This window comes from Podarcis vaucheri (genome assembly GCF_965113315.1).
Source record: "Podarcis vaucheri genome assembly, chromosome: Z".
Classification (NCBI taxonomy): Eukaryota; Metazoa; Chordata; class Lepidosauria; order Squamata; family Lacertidae; genus Podarcis; species Podarcis vaucheri.
This window is the reverse complement of record NC_138758.1, coordinates 53,164,690-53,186,270: the sequence shown is the minus strand read 5'-3', so window position 1 is coordinate 53,186,270 and position 21,581 is coordinate 53,164,690. Positions and strand designations below refer to the sequence as shown.

The 21,581-nt window shown below is 41.9% G+C and overlaps 1 protein-coding gene across 2 annotated transcripts; it reads left to right on the top strand.

Annotated features, from left to right (window-relative positions):
* The first annotated feature begins 4,387 nt into the window (after positions 1–4,387).
* Positions 4,388–20,430, top strand: LOC309523401 (protein AMBP-like). Of its 2 annotated transcripts, none has more exons than XM_082207165.1 (10): positions 4,388–4,541; positions 6,278–6,420; positions 7,110–7,186; positions 8,510–8,623; positions 9,345–9,446; positions 10,845–10,882; positions 11,078–11,159; positions 14,180–14,347; positions 17,512–17,676; positions 20,376–20,430. In XM_082207165.1, exons 1-10 carry the CDS (start codon positions 4,458–4,460, stop codon positions 20,408–20,410), a joined length of 1,008 nt encoding a protein of 335 aa, XP_082063291.1. In that variant the 5' UTR covers positions 4,388–4,457; the 3' UTR covers positions 20,411–20,430. The 2 variants fall into 2 exon arrangements, with proteins under 2 accessions (XP_082063291.1, XP_082063290.1); XM_082207164.1 differs by having other exon boundaries at positions 4,388–4,550.
* Positions 20,431–21,581: the final 1,151 nt, after the last annotated feature.

Here is a 21,581-nt window from a genome sequence, read left to right as displayed (position 1 = left end):
AATGATTAACAGGGAAGGTGGAGCCAGGGTCAGCTATGGGCCATTTTGCAAACTCATTTTATTTTCACTTATTTTATTTTATTTTAACTTATTTTATTTTCACTTATTTTATTTTGTTTTCACTTATTTTCACTTATTTTATTTTATTTTATTTCGCAAGCTTGGGATGACTTTGGACCATTTGGCAAACTTTGCTCCGGTTTCTGTGTATTTCCCCCGATTCTCTGTTTGTTTCCGTCAATGATTGACAGCCGCCGGCCAATGATTGACAGTCGGCAAACAGAAGCAGCGGCGTTGGAAATAATAGAAATTTAAAGGGCATTTCATAGCAAATTGAGCAGAAAACGGACCGACTTTTCCTACAAAAAGTGGAGAATAAATTGAATTTCATCCGATTTTAAGAGGAAAATAACTGGCTGTTCCCAGTAGGAAAATGAGGCCTAGCTAAAGGACTACAACTCCCATCATGCCTAGCTAGCAGGCCCAGGGATGATGGGAATTGTAGCCCCAAAAGTGGGTCTTCTAGCTGTTTGGGGACTACAGTTCCCATCATCCCTGACCACTGGGCCTGCTAGCAGGGCATGATGGGAGTTTGGGGACTACAATTCCCATCATGACTGGGACTACAATGCCCACCATCCCTGGGACTACAATTCCCATCATCCCTGGGACTACAATTCCCATAATCACTGGGCCTGCTAGCAAGGCATGATGGGAGTTTGGGGACTACAATTCCCATCATGACTGGGACTACAATGCCCACCATCCCTGGGACTACAATTCCCATCATCACTGGGACTACAATTCCCATCATCCCTGACCACTGGGCCGGCTAGCAAGGCATGATGGGAGTTTGGGGACTACAATTCCCATCATCACTGGGACTACAATTCCTATCACCCCTTGGACTACAATTCCCATCATCCCTGGGACTACAATTCCCATCATCACTGGGACTACAATTCCCATCATCACTGGGACTACATTTCCCATCATCACTGGGACTGCAATTCCCATCATCACTGGGACTACAATTCCCATCATCACTGGGACTACAATTCCCATCATCCCTGGGACAACAATTCCCATCATCTGTGACCACTGGGCCTGCTAGCAAGACATGATGGGAGTTTGGGGACTACGATCCCCATCATCACTGGGACTACAATTCCCATCATCCCTGGGACTACAGTTCCCATCATCACTGGGACTACAGTTCCCATCATCACTGGGACTACAATTCCCATCATCACTGGGACTACAATTCCCATCATCACTGGGACTACAGTTCCCATCATCACTGGGACTACAATTCCCATCATCTCTGGGACTACAGTTCCCATCATCACTGGGACTACAATTCCCATCATCACTGGGCCTGCTAGCAAGGCATGATGGGAGTTTGGGGACTACGATTCCCATCATCACTGGGACTACAATTCCCACCATCACTGGGACTACAATTCCCATTATCCCTGACCACCGGTCCTGCCAGCAATTCCTATCATCACTGGGACTACGATTCCCATCATCACTGGGCCTGTCACATAATGGGACTTTGGGGACTACAATTCCCATCATCCATGACCATTCTGCCCGTTAGCTAGGCATGTTGGGAGTTGTAGTCCCCAAACAGCTGGAGGATTCTGTTTTGGGACTACAATTCCCATCATGCCTAGCTAACAAGACCGGTGATGATGGGAATTGTAGTCCCCAAACTCCCATCATGCCTTGCTAGCAGGCCCAGTGGTCAGGGATGATGGGAACTGTAGTCCCAGTGATGATGGGAATTGTAGTCCAAGTGATGATGGGAATTGTAGTCCCAGTGATGATGGGAATTGTAGTCCCCAAACTCCCATCATGCCTTGCTAGCAGGCCCAGTGATGATGGGAATTGTAGTCCCCAAACTGGGTCCTCTAGCTGTTTCGGGACTACAAATCCCATCGTGCTTAGCTAACAGGACCAGCGGTCAGGGATGATGGGAATTGTAGTCCCAAAACTGGGCCCTCTAGCAGTTTCCGGACTACAAATCCCATCATGCCTAGCTAGCTGGACCAGTGATGATGGGAATCGTAGTTCCTAACTCTTGCTAACAGGACCGGTGATGATGGGAATTGTAGTCCCCAAACTCCCATCATGCCTTGCTAGCAGGCCCAGTGGTCTGGGATGATGGGAACTGTATTCCCAGTGATGATGGGAATTGTAGTCCCCAAACACCCATCATGCCTTGCTAGCAGGCCCAGGGATGATGGGAATTGTAGTCCCAGTGATGATGGGAATTGTAGTCCCAGTGATGATGGGAATTGTAGTCCCAGTGTTGATGGGAATTGTAGTCCCAGTGTTGATGGGAATTGTAGTCCCCAAACTCCCATCATGCCTTGCTAGCAGGCCCAGAGGTCAGTGATGATGGGAATTGTAGTACCAGTGATGATGGTAATTGTAGTCCCAGTGATGATGGGAATTGTAGTCCCCAAACTCCCATCATGCCTTGCTAGCAGGCCCAGCGGTCAGGGATGATGGGAATTGTAGTCCCAAAACTGGGTCCTCTAGCTGTTTCAGGACTACAAATCCCATCGTGCTTAGCTAACAGGACCAGTGGTCAGGGTGGATGGGAACTGTAGTCCCAAAACTGAACCCAGTGGTCAAGGATGATGGGAATTGTAGTCCCAAAACTGGGCCCTCTAGCAGTTTCCGGACTACAAATCCCATCATGCCTAGCTAGCTGGACCAGTGACGATGGGAATCGTAGTTCCCAACTCTTGCTAACAGGACCGGTGATGATAGGAATTGTAGTCCCAAAACTCCCATCACGCCTAGCTAGACCACTCATCAGGGATGATGGGAATTGTAGTCTCACTGATGATGGGAATTGTAGTCCCCAAGTTCCCATCGTGCTTAGCTAACAGGACCAGTGGTCAGGGATGATGGGAACTGTAGTCCCAAAACTGAACCCAGTGGTCAGGGATGATGGGAATTGTAGTCCCAAGACTGGGCCCTCTAGCAGTTTCCGGACTACAAATCCCATCATGCCTAGCTAGCTGGACCAGTGATGATGGGAATCGTAGTCCCCAAACTCCCATCATGCCCTGCTAGCAGGCCCAGTGATGATGGGAATTGTAGTCCCCAAACTCCCACCATGCCTTGCTAGCAGGCCCAGTGGTCAGGGATGATGGGAATTGCAGTCTCTCCACTGTTTACTGCTTAATAATAATAATAATAATAATAATAATAATGAACGTTTGATACTACAACTCCCATCAGGCCTTGCTAGCAGGACCAGAGATGATGGGAATTGTAGTCCCCAAAGAAAACTCCTATCAATAATAACAATACTAATAAAATACTAATAATACTAATGAGTTATGGCTAATAATAATAATAATAATAATAATAATAATAATAATAGGTTATGGGAAAGCGATAATGGGAATTGTAGTCCCCGAACAAAACTCCCATCAATAATACTAATAATAATACGAATAATACGAATGGATTATGGCAATTAATAATAATAATAATCAAGGGACTGGGAAAGGGATCATGGGAATTGTAGTCCCCAAACAAAACTCCCATCAATAATAATACTAATTACACTAATTACACTCATAACACTAATAGTAATAATACTAATACTACTAATAATACTAATAATACTAATGGGTTATGGCAAATAATAATAATAATAATAATAATAATAATAATAATAATAATAGGAATGAGAAAGTGATAATGGGAACTGTAGTCCCCAAACAAAACTTGCATCAATAATAACACTAATAATAATAATACTAATAATAATACTAATAATAACACTAATACTACTAACGGGTTCTGGCAAATAATAATAATAATAATAATAATAATAATAATAATAATAATAATAATAATAATGGAAAAGTAATCATGGGAATTGTAGTCCCCAAACAAAACTCCCATCAATAATAATACTAATAACACTAATTCTATTTGATTTATTCCTATTATTATTATTATTATTATTATTATTATTATTATTACTACACTAATACTAATAATACTAATGGCCAATAATAATAATAATAATAATAATAATAACGATGATCATATGCTTGGGAATTGTAGTCCCCAAACAAAACTCCCATCAATAACAATACTAATATTTCTAATATTTCTAATAATTCTAATAATAATACTAATAACACTAATAATACTAACGGGTTCTGGCAAATAATCATAATAACTGGGAAACTAATAATGGGAATTCTAGTCCCCCCAAACCAGCCAGAAACCCACATCTTTTTCCTTTCCTTAATTCCCCCTGCTATCGATTATCCGTTAATTAATGACCCCGGCCGATAACGAAGGTTGCTCATTAACCGAGGAGCCAGCCAGGGGCCAAAGTCCTCTCTTCTCGGACTCCAAAATCCGCATTTTTCCACCCAAATCGGACGTCTCTTCTTCTCTCTTTCTGGGGGAAAATGGAGAAATTTGTGATTTTCGCCTTTTCCGCGCTGGTTCTGGGTTCGAGTTTCGGACGAATAGAAGGACAGGAAGCCGTGGAAGTGGAGAGGGTGATAATAATAATTATTATTAATAATTATTAATAAGGATTAATAAAGATTAATAAGGATTAATAAGGATTAATAAAGATTAATAAAGATTAATAAGGATTAGTCAGGATTAATGATATATGATAATAGATCAGATTTTATTTGCATCAGCCTCTAATAATAATAAAAATAATGCTAAGAATGATTATAATAAGCCGGCTAATAATGATAATAATGATGATTAATAATGATTAATAATGATTAATGATCTATGATAAGATATTTTATTATTAATGATTAATAAGGATTAATAAGGATTAATAAGGATTAATGATCTATGATAATAGATCAGATTTTATTTGCATCAGCCTCTAATAATAATAAAAATAATGCTAAGAATGATAAGAATAAGCCGGCTAATAATGATAATAATGATGATGAATAACGATTAATAATGATTAATAATGATTAATGATCTATGATAAGATATTTTATTATTAATGATTAATAAGGATTAATAAGGATTAATGATCTATGATAATAGATCAGATTTTATTTGCATCAGCCTCTAATAATAATAAAAATAATGCTAAGAATGATAAGAATAAGCCGGCTAATAATGATGATAATAATAATGAGGAATAATGAGGAATAAAATAAAATAAATTGCGCCGGAAATAATAATGAAAATAATGCTAAGAATGCTAAGAATGATAAGAATCAGCCGGCTAATAATGATTAATAATGATTAATAATGATTAATGAGCTATGATAATAGATCGGATTTTATTTGCATCAGCCTCTAATAATAATAAAATTAATGCTAAGAATGATAAGAATAAGCCGGCTAATAATGATAATAATAATGATGAATAACGATTATTATTATTATTATTATTATTATTATTATTATTATTATTATTACCATGATTATTAATTCAGGAGAGAAGGAAGGAAAGAAAGAAGGGAAGAACAACTATTAATATTTATTAATTTATTAATTTATTATTATTATTATTATTATTATTATTATTATTATTATCATCATCATCATCATCACCATCACCATCATATTATTTATTTATTCATTTATCCCCTCCCCCTCTTATCTATTATTATTATTATTACTATCAGCTATTATTAATTCAGGAGAGAAGGAAGGAAAGAAAGAAGGAAAGAACAACTATTAACTATTAACAACTTTATTATTATTATTATTATTATTATTATTATTATTATTATTATTATTACCATGATTATTAATTCAGGAGAGAAGGAAGGAAAGAAAGAAGGGAAGAACAACTATTAATATTTATTAATTTATTAATTTATTATTATTATTATTATTATTATTATTATCATCATCATCATCATCACCATCACCATCACCATCATATTATTTATTTATTTATTTATTTATTTATTTATTTATCCCTCCCCCTCTTATCTATTATTATTATTACTATCAGCTATTATTAATTCAGGAGAGAAGGAAGGAAAGAAAGAAGGAAAGAACAACTATTAACTATTATTATTATTATTATTATTATTACAGTATTATATTATTATTATTATTATTATTATTATTATTATTATTATTATTATCATCATCACCACCACCATCATCATCACCATCTTATTATTATTATTATTATTATTATTATTATTATTATTACTATTATTATTATTATTATTATTATTATTATTATTATTATCATTATTAATTATTATTATTTTCACTATTCCAGCTCTACGGCAAATGGTACGAGGTGGCCCTGGGTTCGACTTGCCGCTGGGTCCAGGCCAATGGCGGCCGATTCGCCGCCGGGACGCTGGTCCTGGGTCCGGGGAAGGGGCCGGGGGAACTCACCGCCACCAGCACCCGGATCAGGTAAGGAACGGAAAGAGGTGAAAGAGTTGAAATATTAAAATATTAAAATATTAAAATATTAAAATATTAAAATATTAAAATATTAAAATATTAAAATATTGATATAATAAAATATTAAAATATTAAAATATTAAAATATTGATATAATAAAATATTAAAATATTAAAGTATTAAAGTATTGAAATATTAAAATATCAAAATATTAAATAATAAATATTAAAATATTAAAATATCAATATCAGAATATTAAGATATTAAAATAATAAAATATCAAAATATCAAAATATCTAAATAATAAATATCAGAATATTGGAATATTGAAATGTTGAAATATTGAAATATTAAATAATAAATATTAAAATATTAAAATATCAACATCAGAATATTAAGATATTAAAATAATAAAATATCAAAATATCAAAATATCTAAATAATAAATAATAAATATCAGAATATCGGAATATTGAAATGTTGAAATATTGAAATATTAAAATAACAAAATATCAGAATATCAAAATATCAAAATATAGATATCAAAATATTAAAATATCGAAGTACTGAAATATCAAAATATCAAAATGTTAAAATGTTAAATAGTGAAATGAAAGAGTAAAATGTAAACGTTTGAATCTTCAAAAATTAAATAGTAAAATCTTAAAATTTAAATATTCATAATTTATTCCAATTAGGCAAGGAGCCTGCCGGACTTACACCCAGGACTACCGGAAAGGCGCCAAAGAAGGACGGTTCCAATTCCAGAACGCAAGTCGGTGCCTTGATTATATTATTATTATTATTATTATTATTATTATTATTATTATTATTAAATTTCTCTCTCTCCCTCTTATCTATAATATATTATTATTATTATTATTATTATCATCATCATCTTATTATTATTATTATTATTATTTCTTCTCTCTCCCTCTTATCTATATTATGATAATTATCATCATCATCTTATTATTATTATTACTATCATCAGCATCGTAATATTATTATTATCACCATCATCATTATATTATTATCCTTATTATTATTATTTATTAACTTTTCTCTCTCCCTCTTATCTATAATATATTATTATTATTATTATTATTATTATTATTATTATTATTATTATTATTATTATTACTACTACTACTACTACTATCATCAGCATCGTAATATTATTATTATCATCATCACCATATTATTATTATTATTATTATTATTATTATTATTATTATTATTTATTTTTTCTCCCCCTTTTATCTATTATTATTATTATTATTATTATTATTATTATTATTATTATTAAATTTCTCTCTCTCCCTCTTATCTATAATATATTATTATTATTATAATTATCATCATCATCTTATTATTATTATTATTATTATTATTATTATTATTATTATTATTATTATTATTATTTCTTCTCTCTCCCTCTTATCTATATTATTATAATTATCATCATCATCTTATTATTATTATTACTATCATCAGCATCGTAATATTATTATTATCACCATCATCATTATATTATTATCATTATTATTATTATTTATTAACTTTTCTCTCTCCCTCTTATCTATATTATTATTATTATTATTATTATTATTATTATTATTATTATTACTATCATCAGCATCGTAATATTATTATTATTATTATCATCATCATTATATTATTATCATTATTATTATTAGTTAATTTTTCTCTCTCTTATCTATAATATATTATTATTATAATTATCATCATATTATTATTATATTATTATTACTATCATCAGCATCCTAATATTATTATTATTATCATCATTATATTATAATCATTATCATTATTATTTGTTAATTTTTCTCCCTCTTATCTATAATATATTATTATTATTATTATTATTATTATTATTATTATTATTATTATTATTTATTTTTTCTCCCCCTTTTATCTATTATTATTATTATTATTATTATTATTATTATTATTATTATTATTATTATTATTTATTTTTTCTCCCCCTTTTATCTATTATTATTATTATTATTATTATTATTATCATTATTATTATTATTATTATTATTATTATTATTATTATTATTATTACCAGGGTGGAAGGCGCACGGGGAGACCTTCGTGGCGCACGCCGACCCCGACGAGTTCGCCATCTTGGTCACGGAGAAGAACAGCACTCACGGGCTGAGCACCAGCGCCAAGCTTTATGGTGCGTCTTAATCCCCGCAGCGTGAAATCGAGCTCACGTGCGAGAGATTCTGTGCAAATGCGAGCGTGAAATGTAGCTGGATGGTGGGAGATTCCGTGCAAACGTGAGCGTGAAATGTAGCTGGATGGTGGGAGATTCCGTGCAAACGTGAGCGTGAAATGTAGCTGAATTGTGGGAGATTCCGTGCAAACGTGAGCGTGAAATGTAGCTGGATGGTGGGAGATTCCGTGCAAACGTGAGCGTGAAATGTAGCTGGATGGTGGGAGATTCCGTGCAAACGTGAGCGTGAAATGTAGCTGAATTGTGGGAGATTCCGTGCAAACGTGAGCGTGAAATGTAGCTGGATGGTGGGAGATTCCGTGCAAATGTGAGCGTGAAATGTAGCTGGATGGTGGGAGATTCCGTGGAAAGGTGAGCGTGAATTGTGGGAGATTCGTGCAAATGCCTGCAAGCTCCCCGCAGCGTGAAATCTAGCTCAAGTGTGGGAGAAGTCCGTGCAAATACGTGCAAGCTCCCCGCAGCGTGAAATCTAGCTCAAGTGTGGGAGAGTCCGTGCAAATACGTGCAAGCTCCCCGCAGCGTGAAATCTAGCTCAAGTGTGGGAGAGTCCGTGCAAATACATGCAAGCTCCCCGCAGCGTGAAACCTAGCTGAATTGTGGGAGAGTCCGTGTAACTACGTGCAAATCTTGCAAGGATTCGAACCCGTGTCTCCCCTTGCAGGACGGACCCCGGCCCTGAGGGAGGACCTGGTGGAGGACTTCCGGAGGCGGGCCCTCGCACTGGGGATCCCAGAGGAGGCCATCTTTGTCCTGAGCAACCAAGGTGAGTTGCGGGGAGAGGAGGCGGTGGGTTCGAATTTCACAGATTTGCACACTTCTGACACCGGTGTTGCACATTCACACGTTTTGACACCCATGTTGCACATTCCCACACTTTTGACACCAATGTTGCACATTCACACATTTTGACACCAATGTTCACACATGTCTGACACCAATGTTGCACATTCGCACGTTTCTGACACCAGTGTTGCGCATTCCCACGTTTTGGACAGTGTTGCACACTTCTGACACCGATGTCACACACTTCTGACACCGATGTTGCACACTTCTGACACCCATGCTACACACTTTGCTGAGCACTTCTGACATGTTGCAAACATTGCACAAGTTGCACATGTTGCACACGTTGCAGGTTCAAATTCCTGCCTACATCTGACACCAATGTTGCGCACTTCTGACACCCATGTTGCACACTTTGCTGGCCATGTCTGACACTGATGTTGCGCACTTCTGACACCGATGTTGCACTTCTGACACAATGTTGCACAATTATGTTGTGCGCTTCTGACACCAATGTTGCGCACTTTTGACACCCATGTTGCACACTTTGCTGAGCACTTCTCACACCGATGTCGCACACTTCTGACATCCATGTTACACACTTTGCTGAGCACTTCTGACACCCATGTTGCACACTTCTGACACCCATGTTGCACACTTTGCTGAGCACTTCTGACACTGATGTTGCACACTTCTGACACCCATGTTACACTGCTGAGTACTTCTGACACTGATGTTGCACACTTCTGACACCCATGTTACACTGCTGAGCACTTCTGACACCGATGTCGCACACTTCTGACACCCATGTTACACATTTTGCTGAGCACTTCTGACACCGATGTCGCACACTTCTGACACAATGTTGCACACTTATGTTGTGCGCTTCTGACACCAATGTTGCGCACTTTGCTGAGCACGTCTGACACCGATGTCACACACTTATGTTGTGCGCTTCTGACACCAATGTTGCACACTTCTGACACCCATGTTGCACACTTCTGACACCGATGTTACACACTTTGCTGAGCACTTCTGACACCGATGTCGCACACTTCTGACACCGGTGTCACACTTCTGACACAATGTTGCACACTTTGCTGAGCACTTCTGACACCGATGCCGCGCACTTCTGACACCCATGTTGCACACTTTTGACACCGGTTGCACACTTATGTTGCGCCGTTCTGACACCAATGTTGTGCACTTCCGACACCCATGTTGCACACTTCTGACACCCATGTTGCACACTTCTGACACCCATGTTGCACACTTTGCTGAGCACTTCTGACACCCATGTTGCACACTTTGCTGAGCACTTCTCACACCAGTGTTGCACCTCCGAACACGGGTTCAAACCCCTTCTCTCTTCCCACAGGGGAGTGCGTCCCGCCCAAGGCCGAAGATGCGCCCCAGGTAAGTGACCCCCAAGGGCACCCCCGTTGCACCCTGGGGTGCCATGGTGACCCCTTCCTCACTACTGCACCCCCAAATACTAAAATACTAATACTAATACTAATAATAATAATAATGTTACACGTTCCCCCGTTTCCGACACCCATGTTGCACCTTCGCACGTTTCGCACACCGACCTCGCGCCACGTTTCCCAGGAGAGGGTGCGCCGGACCCCCTTGTTTGAGGAGGAAGGCTCGGCCGACGGATTCGCACCCGCGTTCCCGGACGTCAAGGAAGGTGGGTTTGGCACGCTACTTTTCTCACGAGGCGGGGAGTTCCCCAGATTTCGCACGCTAGCTCGTCAGATTTCGCACGCTCCTGGCTCAGGTTTCGCATGCTCCTTCGCCAGGTTTCGCACGCTACTTCTCAAGAGGCGGGGAGTCCCCCGGATTTCTCACGCTAGCTAGTCAGATTTCGCACGCTCCTTGCTCAGATTTCGCACGCTACTTCTCACGAGGCGGGGAGTTCCTCAGATTTTGCACGCTCCTTAGTCAGATTTCGCACGCTCCTTGCTCAGATTTCGCACACTCCTTGCTCAGATTTCGCACGCTCCTTTGTCAGATTTCGCACGCTCCTTCGTCAGATTTCGCACGCTCCTTCTCACGAGGTGGGGAGTTCCCCGGATTTCGCACGCTACCTCGTCAGATTTCGCAAGCTCCTTCGTCAGATTTCGCACGCTCCTTCGTCAGATTTCGCACGCTCCTTCGTCAGATTTCGCACGCTACTTCTCACGAGGCGGGGAGTTCCTCAGATTTTGCACGCTCCTTTGTCAGATTTCGCACGCTACTTCTCACGAGGCAGGGAGTTCCCCGGATTTCTCATGCTACTTAGTCAGATTTCGCACGCTCCTTCATCAGATTTCGCACGCTCCTTACTCAGATTTTGCACGCTCCTTTGTCAGATTTCGCACGCTACCTAGTCAGATTTCGCACGCTACTTCTCACGAGGCGGGGAGTTCCCCGGATTTCTCACGCTACCTAGTCAGATTTTGCACGCTCCTTGCTCAGATTTTGCACGCTCCTTCATCAGATTTCGGACGCTACGTCTCACGAGGCGGGGAGTCCCCCAGATTTCTCACGCTAGCTCGTCAGATTTCGCACGCTCCTTGCTCAGATTTCGCACGCTACTTTTCTCACGAGGCGGGGAGTTCCCCAGATTTCGCACGCTACCTAGTCAGATTTCGCACGCTCTTTCGTCAGATTTTGCACACTCCTTCTCACGAGGCAGGGAGTTCCCCAGATTTCGCACCCTAGCTAGTCAGATTTCGCACGCTACTTCTCATGAGGCAGGAAGTTCCCCAGATTCCACCTGCTACCTCTCTGGGAATCTCTCCCCAACTTCCTCTTCCTCTGGCTCCTACTTCCTCTCTCCCCCCCCCCCGAGCCTCTCTAGGAACCTCTCTTCCCCAGCGCTTTCTGATTGGTTCCTCCGGCCAGGGGTGGGGGGGCACTTCCTCTTCCTCCAGCTCCCACTTCCTCGCGTAGCCTCTCTAGGAATGTCTCCCCAACTTCCTCTTCCTCCGGCTCCCACTTCCTCTGTAGCCTCTCTAGGAACGTCTCCCAAACTTCCTCTTCCTCCGGCTCTCATTTCCTCCCAGAGCCTCTCTAGGAACGTCTCCCGAACTTCCTCTTCCTCCGGCTCTCATTTCCTCCCAGAGCCTCTCTAGGAACCTCTCCCCAGCTTCCTCTTCCTCCAGAGCCTCTCTATGAATGTCTCCTCAACTTCCTCTTCCTCCAGAGCCTCTCTAGGAATGTATCCCCAACTTTCTCTTCCTCCGGCTCCCACTTCCTCTGTAGCCTCTCTAGGAACGTCTCCCTAACTTCCTCTGATTCCGCCTCCCACTTCCTCTTCCTCCAGCTCCCACTTACCCTTCCTCTCGTAGCCTCTCTAGGAACGTCTTCCCAACTTCCTCTGCTCCGACTTCCTCTCTAGGAATGTCTCCCAAACTTCCTCTTCCTCCGGCTCTCATTTCCTCCCAGACCCTCTCTAGGAACCTCTCCCCAGCTTCCTCTTCCTCCAGAGCCTCTCTAGGAACGTCTCCCTTCCTCTCATTCCACCTCCCACTTCCTCTTCCTCTTCCTCCAGCTCCCACTTCCTCTCTAGCAACCTCTCCCCAACTTCCTCTTCTTCCGGCTCCCACTTCCTCTGTAGCCTCTCTAGGAACGTCTCCCTAACTTCCTCTTTTTCCGCCTCCCACTTCCTCTTCCTCCGGCTCCCACTTCCTCTCTAGGAATGTCTCCCCCACTTCCTCTGGCTCTCATTTCCTCCCAGAGCCTCTCTAGGAACTTCTCCCCAGCTTCCTCTTCCTCCAGAGCCTCTCTAGGAACATCTCCCTAACTTCCTCTTATTCCGCCTCCCACTTCCTCTTCCTCCAGCTCCCACTTCCTCTTCCTCCAGAGCCTCTCTAGGAATGTCTCCCCAACTTCCTCCGGCTCCCATTTCCTCCCAGAGCTTCTCTAGGAACCTCTCCCCAGCTTCCTCTTCCTCCAGAGCCTCTCTAGGAACGTCTCTCTAACTTCCTCTTCTTCCCCCTCCCACAGCCTCTTCCTCCAGCTCCCACTTCCTCTTCCTCCCAGAGCCTCTCTAGGAACGTCTCCCCAACTTCCTCTTCCTCCAGCTCCCGCTTCCTTTCTAGGAATGTCTCCCCAACTTCCTCCGCCTCTCATTTCCTCCCAGAGCCTCTCTAGGAACCTCTCCCCAGCTTCCTCTTCCTCCAGAGCCTCTCTAGGAATGTCTCCCTAACTTCCTCTTCTTCTGCCTCCCACTTCCTCTTCCTCCAGCTCCCACTTCCTCTTCCTCCAGAGCCTCTCTAGGAATGTCTCCCCAACTTCCTCTTCCTCCGGCTCCCACTTCCTCTGTATGCTCTCTAGGAACGTCTCCCTAACTTCCTCTTCTTCCGCCTCCCACTTCCTCTTCCTCCAGCTACAACTTCCTCTTCCTCCAGAGCCTCTCTAGGAATGTCTCCCCCACTTCCTCCGGCTCTCATTTCCTCCCAGAGCCTCTCTAGGAACCTCTCCCCGGCTTCCTCTTCCTCCAGAGCCTCTCTAGGAACCTCTCCCTTCCTCTTATTCCCCCTCCCACTTCCGCTTCCTCCAGCTCCCACTTCCTCTTCCTCCCACTCCCTTAGATTTCGCACGCTACCTTTCATGTTGCAGGGAGTTCCTCAGACTCTTCCTGCTCCTTTTCACCATACAGGAAGTTCCCCAGATTTCCCACGCTAATCCCGACTTCCACTTCCTCTTCCTCTTCCTCTCCAGCCGACTGCCAGCTGCCCCGGGACGCCGGCCCCTGCCTGGGCACCGAGTTGCGCTACTTCTACAACGCCAGCGCCCGCTCCTGCCAGAGCTTCCTGTACGGCGGTTGCCTGGGCAACGCCAACCGCTTCCTGTCTGAACGGGCCTGTCTGCAGACGTGCCGGACCGAAGGTGAGGCGCTCTAGGAACCTCTCCCCAACTTCCTCTTCCTCTGGCTCCCACTTCCTCTCCCCCCCGTATCCTCTATAGGAACCTCTCCTCTTCCCCAGCAGTTTCTGATTGGATCCTCTGGCCAGGGGCGGGGACCCACTTCCTCTTCCTCTCACTTCCTCTTCCTCCAGCTCCCACTTCCTCTTCCTCCGGCTCCCACTTCCTCTTCCTGTGGAACCTCTCTGGGAACATCTGTCAAACTTCCTCCCCCCCCCCGAGCCTCTCTAGGAACCTCCCCCAACTTCCTCTTCCTCTGGCGCCCACTTCCTCTTCCTCCAGACCCTCTCTAGGAACATCTCCCCAACTTCCTCTTCCTCCAGCTCCCACTTCCTCCTGAGCCTCTCTAGGAACGTTTCCTCTTCCTCCGGCTCCCACTTCCTCTCCCCCCCATATCCTCTCTAGGAACGTTTTCCCCACTTCCTCCTGAGCCTCTCTAGCAACCTCTCCCCGACTTCCTCTTCCTCTCTAGGAACGACCCCAACTTCCTCTTCCTCCAGCTTCCTCTTCCTCTGGCGCCCACTTCCTCTTCCTCCAGACCCTCTCTAGGAACATCTCCCCAACTTCCTCTTCCTCCAGCTCCCACTTCCTCCTGAGCCTCTCTAGGAACATTTCCTCTTCCTCTTCCTCCGGCTCCCACTTCCTCTTCCTGTGGAGCCTCTCTAGCAACCTCTCCCCAACTTCCTCTTCCTCTGCCTCCCACTTCCTCTCTAGCAACCTCTCCCCGACTTCCTCTTCCTCTCTGGGAACGACTCCCCAAGTTCCCCTTCCTCCGGCTCCCACTTCCTCTTTCGCAACCTCTCCCCAACTTCCTCTTCCCCTGTGGCTTTTCTAGGAACCTCTCCCCAACTTCCTCCCCAACTTCCTCTTCTCCCGGCTCCCACTTCCTCTCTTGCAACCTCTCCCCAACTTCCTCTCCCTCTCTAGGCACAACTCCCCAACTTCCCCTTCCTCTGGCTCCCACTTCCTCTTGAGCCTCTCTAGGACCGCCTCCCCACTCTCCTCTCCTCTCCCCCCAGCCGCCTGCCGCCTGCCAATCAACCCCGGCCCGCCCTGTCCGTCCAACTTCCTCTTCCTCCGGCTCCTACTTCCTTCCTCTCGTTCCCACTTCCTGTGCTTCCTAGCAACCTCTCCACAACTTCCTCTCCCTCTCTAGGAAGGACTCCCCAACTTCCCCTTCCTCCGGCTCCCACTTCCTCTTGAGCCTCTCTAGGACCGCCTCCCAGCTCTCCTCTCCTCTCCCCCTGCCGCCTGCCCATCACCCCCGGCCCGCCCTGTCCGTCAAAATTCCTCTTCCTCCGGCTCCCACTTCCTCTTCCTCCGGCTCCCACTTCAGCCGGCTACCACTTCCTCTTCCTCCTGCTCCCACTTCCTCTTCTTCCGGCTCCCACTTCCTCTCCCCTAGTTCCTCTTCCTCTCTAGGAAGGACTCCCCACGTTCCACTTCCTCCAGCTCCCACTAACTCCCCCCCCCCACAGCCCTGGAGCTTCCTGTCCGTCCAAATTCCTCTTCCTCTTCCTCCGGCTCCCACTTCCTCTCCCCAACTTCCTCTCTAGGAAGGACTCCCCACGTTCCACTTCCTCCAGCTCCCACTTCCTCTCCCCCCCCCAGCCCTGGAGCTTCTTGTCCGTCCAAATTCCTCTTCCTCCGGCTCCCACTTCCTCTTCCTCCGGCTCCCACTTCCTCTCCCCAACTTCCTCTTCCTCTCTAGGAAGGACTCCCCACGTTCCACTTCCTCCAGCTCCCACTTCCTCTCCCCCCCCACAGCCCCGGAGCTTCCTGTCCGTCCAAATTCCTCTTCCTCCGGCTCCCACTTCCTCTTCCTCCGGCCCCCACTTCCTGTGGAGCCTCTCTAGGACCGCCTCCCACCTCTCCTCTCCTCTCCCCCCAGCCGCCTGCCAATCACCCCCGGCCCGCCCTGTCCGTCAAAATTCCTCTTCCTCCGGCTCCCACTTCCTCTTCCTCCAGCCCCCACTTCCTGTGGAGCCTCTCTAGGAATGTCGATGGAAACTCTCCTCTCCCCCCAGCCGCCTGCCGCCTGCCAATCAACCCCGGCCCGCCCTGTCCGTCCAAATTCCTCTTCCTCCGGCTCCCACTTCCTCTTCCTCCAGCCCCCACTTCCTGTGGAGCCTCTCTAGCAACCTCTCTCCTCTCCTCTCCCCCCAGCTGCCTGCCGCCTGCCAATCACCCCCGGAGCTTCCTGTCCATCCAAATTCCTCTTCCTCCGGCTCCCACTTCCTCTAGCCCCCACTTCCTGTGGAGCCTCTCTAGGACCGCCTCCCCGCTCTCCTCTCCTCTCCACCCAGCCGCCTGCCGCCTGCCAATCACCCCCGGAGCTTCCTGTCCGTCCAAATTCCTCTTCCTCCGGCTCCCACTTCCTCTACCTCTGGCTCCCACTTCCTCTTCCTCCTGCCCCCACTTCCTCTTCCTCCGGCTCCTACTTCCTCTTCCTCCGGCTCCCACTTCCTCTCCCCAACTTCCTCTCTAGGAAGGACTCCCCACGTTCCTCTTCCTCCGGCTCCCACTTCCTCTTCCTCCGGCCCCCACTTCCTGTCGAGCCTCTCTAGGAATGTCGATGGAAACTCTCCTCTCCCCCCAGCCGCCTGCCGCCTGCCAATCAACCCCGGCCTGCCCTGTCCGTCCAAATTCCTCTTCCTCCGGCTCCCACTTCCTCTTCCTCCTGCTCTCACTTCCTCACCAACTTCCTCTCTTGGAAGGACTCCCCACGTTCCCCTTCCTCCGGCTCCCACTTCCTTCCTCTTGTTCCCACTTCCTGTGGCTCCCACTTCCTCTCCCCAACTTCCTCTTCTTCCGGCTCCCACTTCCTCTCTAGGAACCTCTCCCCAACTTCCTCTTCCTCTCTAGGCACGACTCCCCAACTTCCCCTTCCTCTCGTTCCCACTTCCTCTCTAGCAACCTCTCCCCAAGTTCCCCTTCCTCCGGCTCCCACTTCCTCTCCCCCCCCCACGGCCTCTCTAGGACCGCCTCCCACCTCTCCTCTCCTCTCCCCCCAGCCGCCTGCCGCCTGCCAATCACCCCCGTCCGTCCAAATTCCTCTTCCTCCAGCCCCCACTTCCTGTGGAGCCTCTCTAGGACCGCCTCCCACCTCTCCTCTCCTCTCCCCCCAGCCGCCTGCCGCCTGCCAATCACCCCCGGCCCGCCCTGTCCGTCAAAATACTGGGCCTTTGACGCCTCGCGCGGCGCCTGCGTCACCTTCCGGGGCTGCGGGGCCAACGCCAACAAGTTCTACCTGGAGAAGGAGTGCAAGGAGTACTGCGGGGTCCTGGCCGAAGGTGCCGTTAGTGATCATTATTAACGATTATTAATGATTAATTATTATTATTATTATTATTCTTTGTTCTATTATTATTATTGATAAGAATAATGATATTGGGTGGGGAAAAGGAGAAGGGAGTGCAAGGAGTACTGCGGGGTCCTGGCCGAAGGTGGGATTAGTGATCATTATTAATGATTATTAATTATTATTATTATTATTATTATTATTCTTTGTTCTATTATTGTTATTGATAAGAATAATAATAGTGGGTGGGGAAAAGGAGAAGGGAGTGCAAGGAGTACTGCGGGGTCCTGGCCGAAGGTGGGATTAGTGATCATTATTAACGATTATTAATGATTAATTATTATTATTATTATTATTATTATTTGTTCTATTATTATTATTGATAAGAATAATAATATTGGGTGGGGAAAAGGAGAAGGGAGTGCAAGGAGTACTGCGGGGTCCTGGCCGAAGGTGGGATTAGTGATCATTATTAACGATTATTAATGATTAATTATTATTATTATTATTATTATTCTTTGTTCTATTATTATTATTGATAAGAATAATAATATTGGGTGGGGAAAAGGAGAAGGGAGTGCAAGGAGTACTGCGGGGTCCTGGCCGAAGGTGGGATTAGTGATCATTATTAACGATTATTAATGATTAATTATTATTATTATTATTATTATTTGTTCTATTATTATTATTGATAATAATAATAATATTGGGTGGGGAAAAGGAGAAGGGAGTGCAAGGAGTACTGCGGGGTCCTGGCCGAAGGTGGGATTAGTGATCATTATTAACGATTATTAATGATTAATTATTATTATTATTATTATTATTCTTTGTTCTATTATTATTATTGATAAGAATAATAATATTGGGTGGGGAAAAGGAGAAGGGAGTGCAAGGAGTACTGCGGGGTCCTGGCCGAAGGTGGGATTAGTGATCATTATTAACGATTATTAATGATTAATTATTAATTATTAATAATTATTATTATTCTTTATTCTATTATTATTATTAATAATATTGGGTGGGGGAAAGGAGGAGTGCAAGGAGTACTGCGGGGTCCTGGCCGAAGGTGCCGTTAATGATCATTAACTATTATTAATTATTAATTATTAATAATTATTAGTATTCTGTATTCTATTATTATTATTATTATTATTATTATTAATATTGGGTGGGGGAAAGGAGGAGTGCAAGGAGTACTGCGGGGTCCTGGCCGAAGGTACGCTTCATTATTATTATTAACGATTATTAATTATTATTAATGATTAGTATTCTGTATTCTATTATTATTATTATTATTATTATTATTATTATTATTATTAATATTGGGTGGGGGAAAGGAGGAGTGCAAGGAGTACTGCGGGGTCCTGGCCGAAGGTACGCTTCATTATTATTATTAACGATTATTAATTATTATTAGTATTCTGTATTCTATTATTATTATTATTATTATTATTATTATTATTATTAATATTGGGTGGGGGAAAGGAGGAGTGCAAGGAGTACTGTGGGGTCCTGGCCGAAGGTACGCTTCATTATTATTATTAACGATTATTAATTGTTGTTATTATTAATTATTATTATTATTCTTTATTCTATTAATAATAATAATAATAATAATAATAATGGGTGGGGGAAAGGAGAAGGGAGTGCAAGGAGTACTAAGGGGTCCTGCCCGAAGGTACGAATCATTATCATTAACTATTACTATTATTTATTTATTATTAATCATTATTATTCTTTATTCTATTAATAATAATAATAATAATAATAATAATAATAATAATAATAATAATAATAATAATAATAATGGGTGGGGGAAAGGTTCTAGTCCTTCTGGAGGACCCCCAAAGGTGGGATTAATTATTAATTTTATTATTATTAATTTTATTTTTATTATTAATTTATTATTATTATTATTATTATTATTATTATTATTATTATTATTATTAATTTATTATTATTATTATTATTATTATTATTAATTTCATCTGCGTCAAAAACAACACTGCTACCTGCTTGAATCTATACTACTATATTATATTATTATTATATTATTATAATATTATTATTATATTATTATTATTATTATTATTATCATTATTATTACTATTATCATAATATTTAGACTGCGTCAAGAACAACACGGCTGCCTACTTGAATCTATCAGAACTACTACTACTCATAATAATATTCATAATAATAATAATAATAATAATAATGGTAATGATAATATGATATAATATAATAATTATATTATCATTACCATTATTATTATTACTATTACTATTATTATATTTAGACTGCGTCAAGAACAAAACGGCTACCTACTTGAATCTATAAGAACTACTACTACTCATAATAATATTCATATTATTAATAATAATAATAATAATGGTAATGATAATATGATATAATATAATAATTATATTATCATTACCATTATTATTATTATTATTACTATTATTATATTTAGACTGCGTCAAGAACAACACGGCTGCCTACTTGAATCTATAAGAACTACTACTCTTAATATGAATATTATTACCAATATTAATATTAATAACCCTAACCCTAACATTAGCATTATTTATTATTATTATTAGCATTATTTTAATATTATTATTATTAATATTAATATTCCCATTATTAATCAAGATCTCCAAGCAATAATCTCTCCCCTCTCCTCTTTAGGCGACGACGATTTCCTGCGTCTGACGGCGCCCTGAAGACGACTTGCCGATCAACGGGGATCAGTCAATCAATAATCAATCAATGTGGCGTTTTTGCCCCGAAGTTTGCGGCAAAATCAATAAAATGAAATCGTATTCGATCAATAAAGAAATGCGGCGTTTTTGCCCCAGGTTTGTGACTCGTTAATAAAATAATAATAATAATAGTCGATCAATAAATAATATCCGATCAATAAGTAATATCTGATCGATAAACGATATCCGATCAATAAATAAGATCCGATCAATAAATCCATGCGGCGTTTTTGCCCTGAGGTTTGCGGCAATAATAAAATAAAATAAAATAAAATTTATTTTATTATTTAATAAAATAAAATGATATTCGATCAATCAATAATATCCGATCGATCAATAATGTCCGATCGATCAATAATATCCGATCAATTAAATAAAATAAAAATGGAGATCGGCTGGGCGCCATTAGGACCTAATAAAAGCCTAATCTCAAATATATAAATATAATAATAGTAATAAAAGTAGTAATAATAGTAAGAATAATAATAATAATAATAATAATAATAATAATAATAATAATAATGGTGTAATATTTCCCCCCAGGAAATTCAGAAACTGGAAACTCCATTAGTCATTAATAAGAACTCACATTAATAGGAGCCAATGGTGCTTATTAATAACCTATTAATCCAGCTAATAGACGGCTACGAATCCGATTATTAGAAGCCTATCAATCCGATTAAGTCCATTCCATTTATTTAAAGGGGGGCTTTTAATTATCTAAACGGATCGTTCCATTTATTTAAAGGGGGGGTTCTTAATTATCTAAACGGATCATTCCATTTATTTAAAGGGGGCTTTTAATTATCTAAACGGATTGTTCCATTTCTTTACAGGGGGGGGGTCTTAATTACCTAAATGAATTATTCCATTTACTGTATTTAAAGGGGGGTTAATTATCTAAATGGATCATTCCATTTATTTAAAGGGGGGGTTTCTTAATTATCTAAATGGATCATTCCATTTATTCAAAGGGGGATTCCTAATTATCTTAATGGATCATTCCATTTATTTAAAGGTGGGTTTCTTAATTACCTAAATGGATCATTCCATTCATTTAAAGGGGGGTTAATTATCTAAACGGATCGTTCCATTTATTCAAAGGGGGGTTCCTAATTATCACAATGGATCG

Bases quoted from the DNA above. Each gene is read 5' to 3' on its own strand.
- LOC309523401 (XM_082207164.1), top strand. From the start codon at position 4,458: ATGGAGAAATTTGTGATTTTCGCCTTTTCCGCGCTGGTTCTGGGTTCG. The intron at 9,447-10,844 runs GTGAGTTGCGGG...CTCTTCCCACAG, and splicing joins CTTTGTCCTGAGCAACCAAG to GGGAGTGCGTCCCGCCCAAG. The intron at 17,677-20,375 runs GTGCCGTTAGTG...TCTCCTCTTTAG, and splicing joins CTGCGGGGTCCTGGCCGAAG to GCGACGACGATTTCCTGCGT.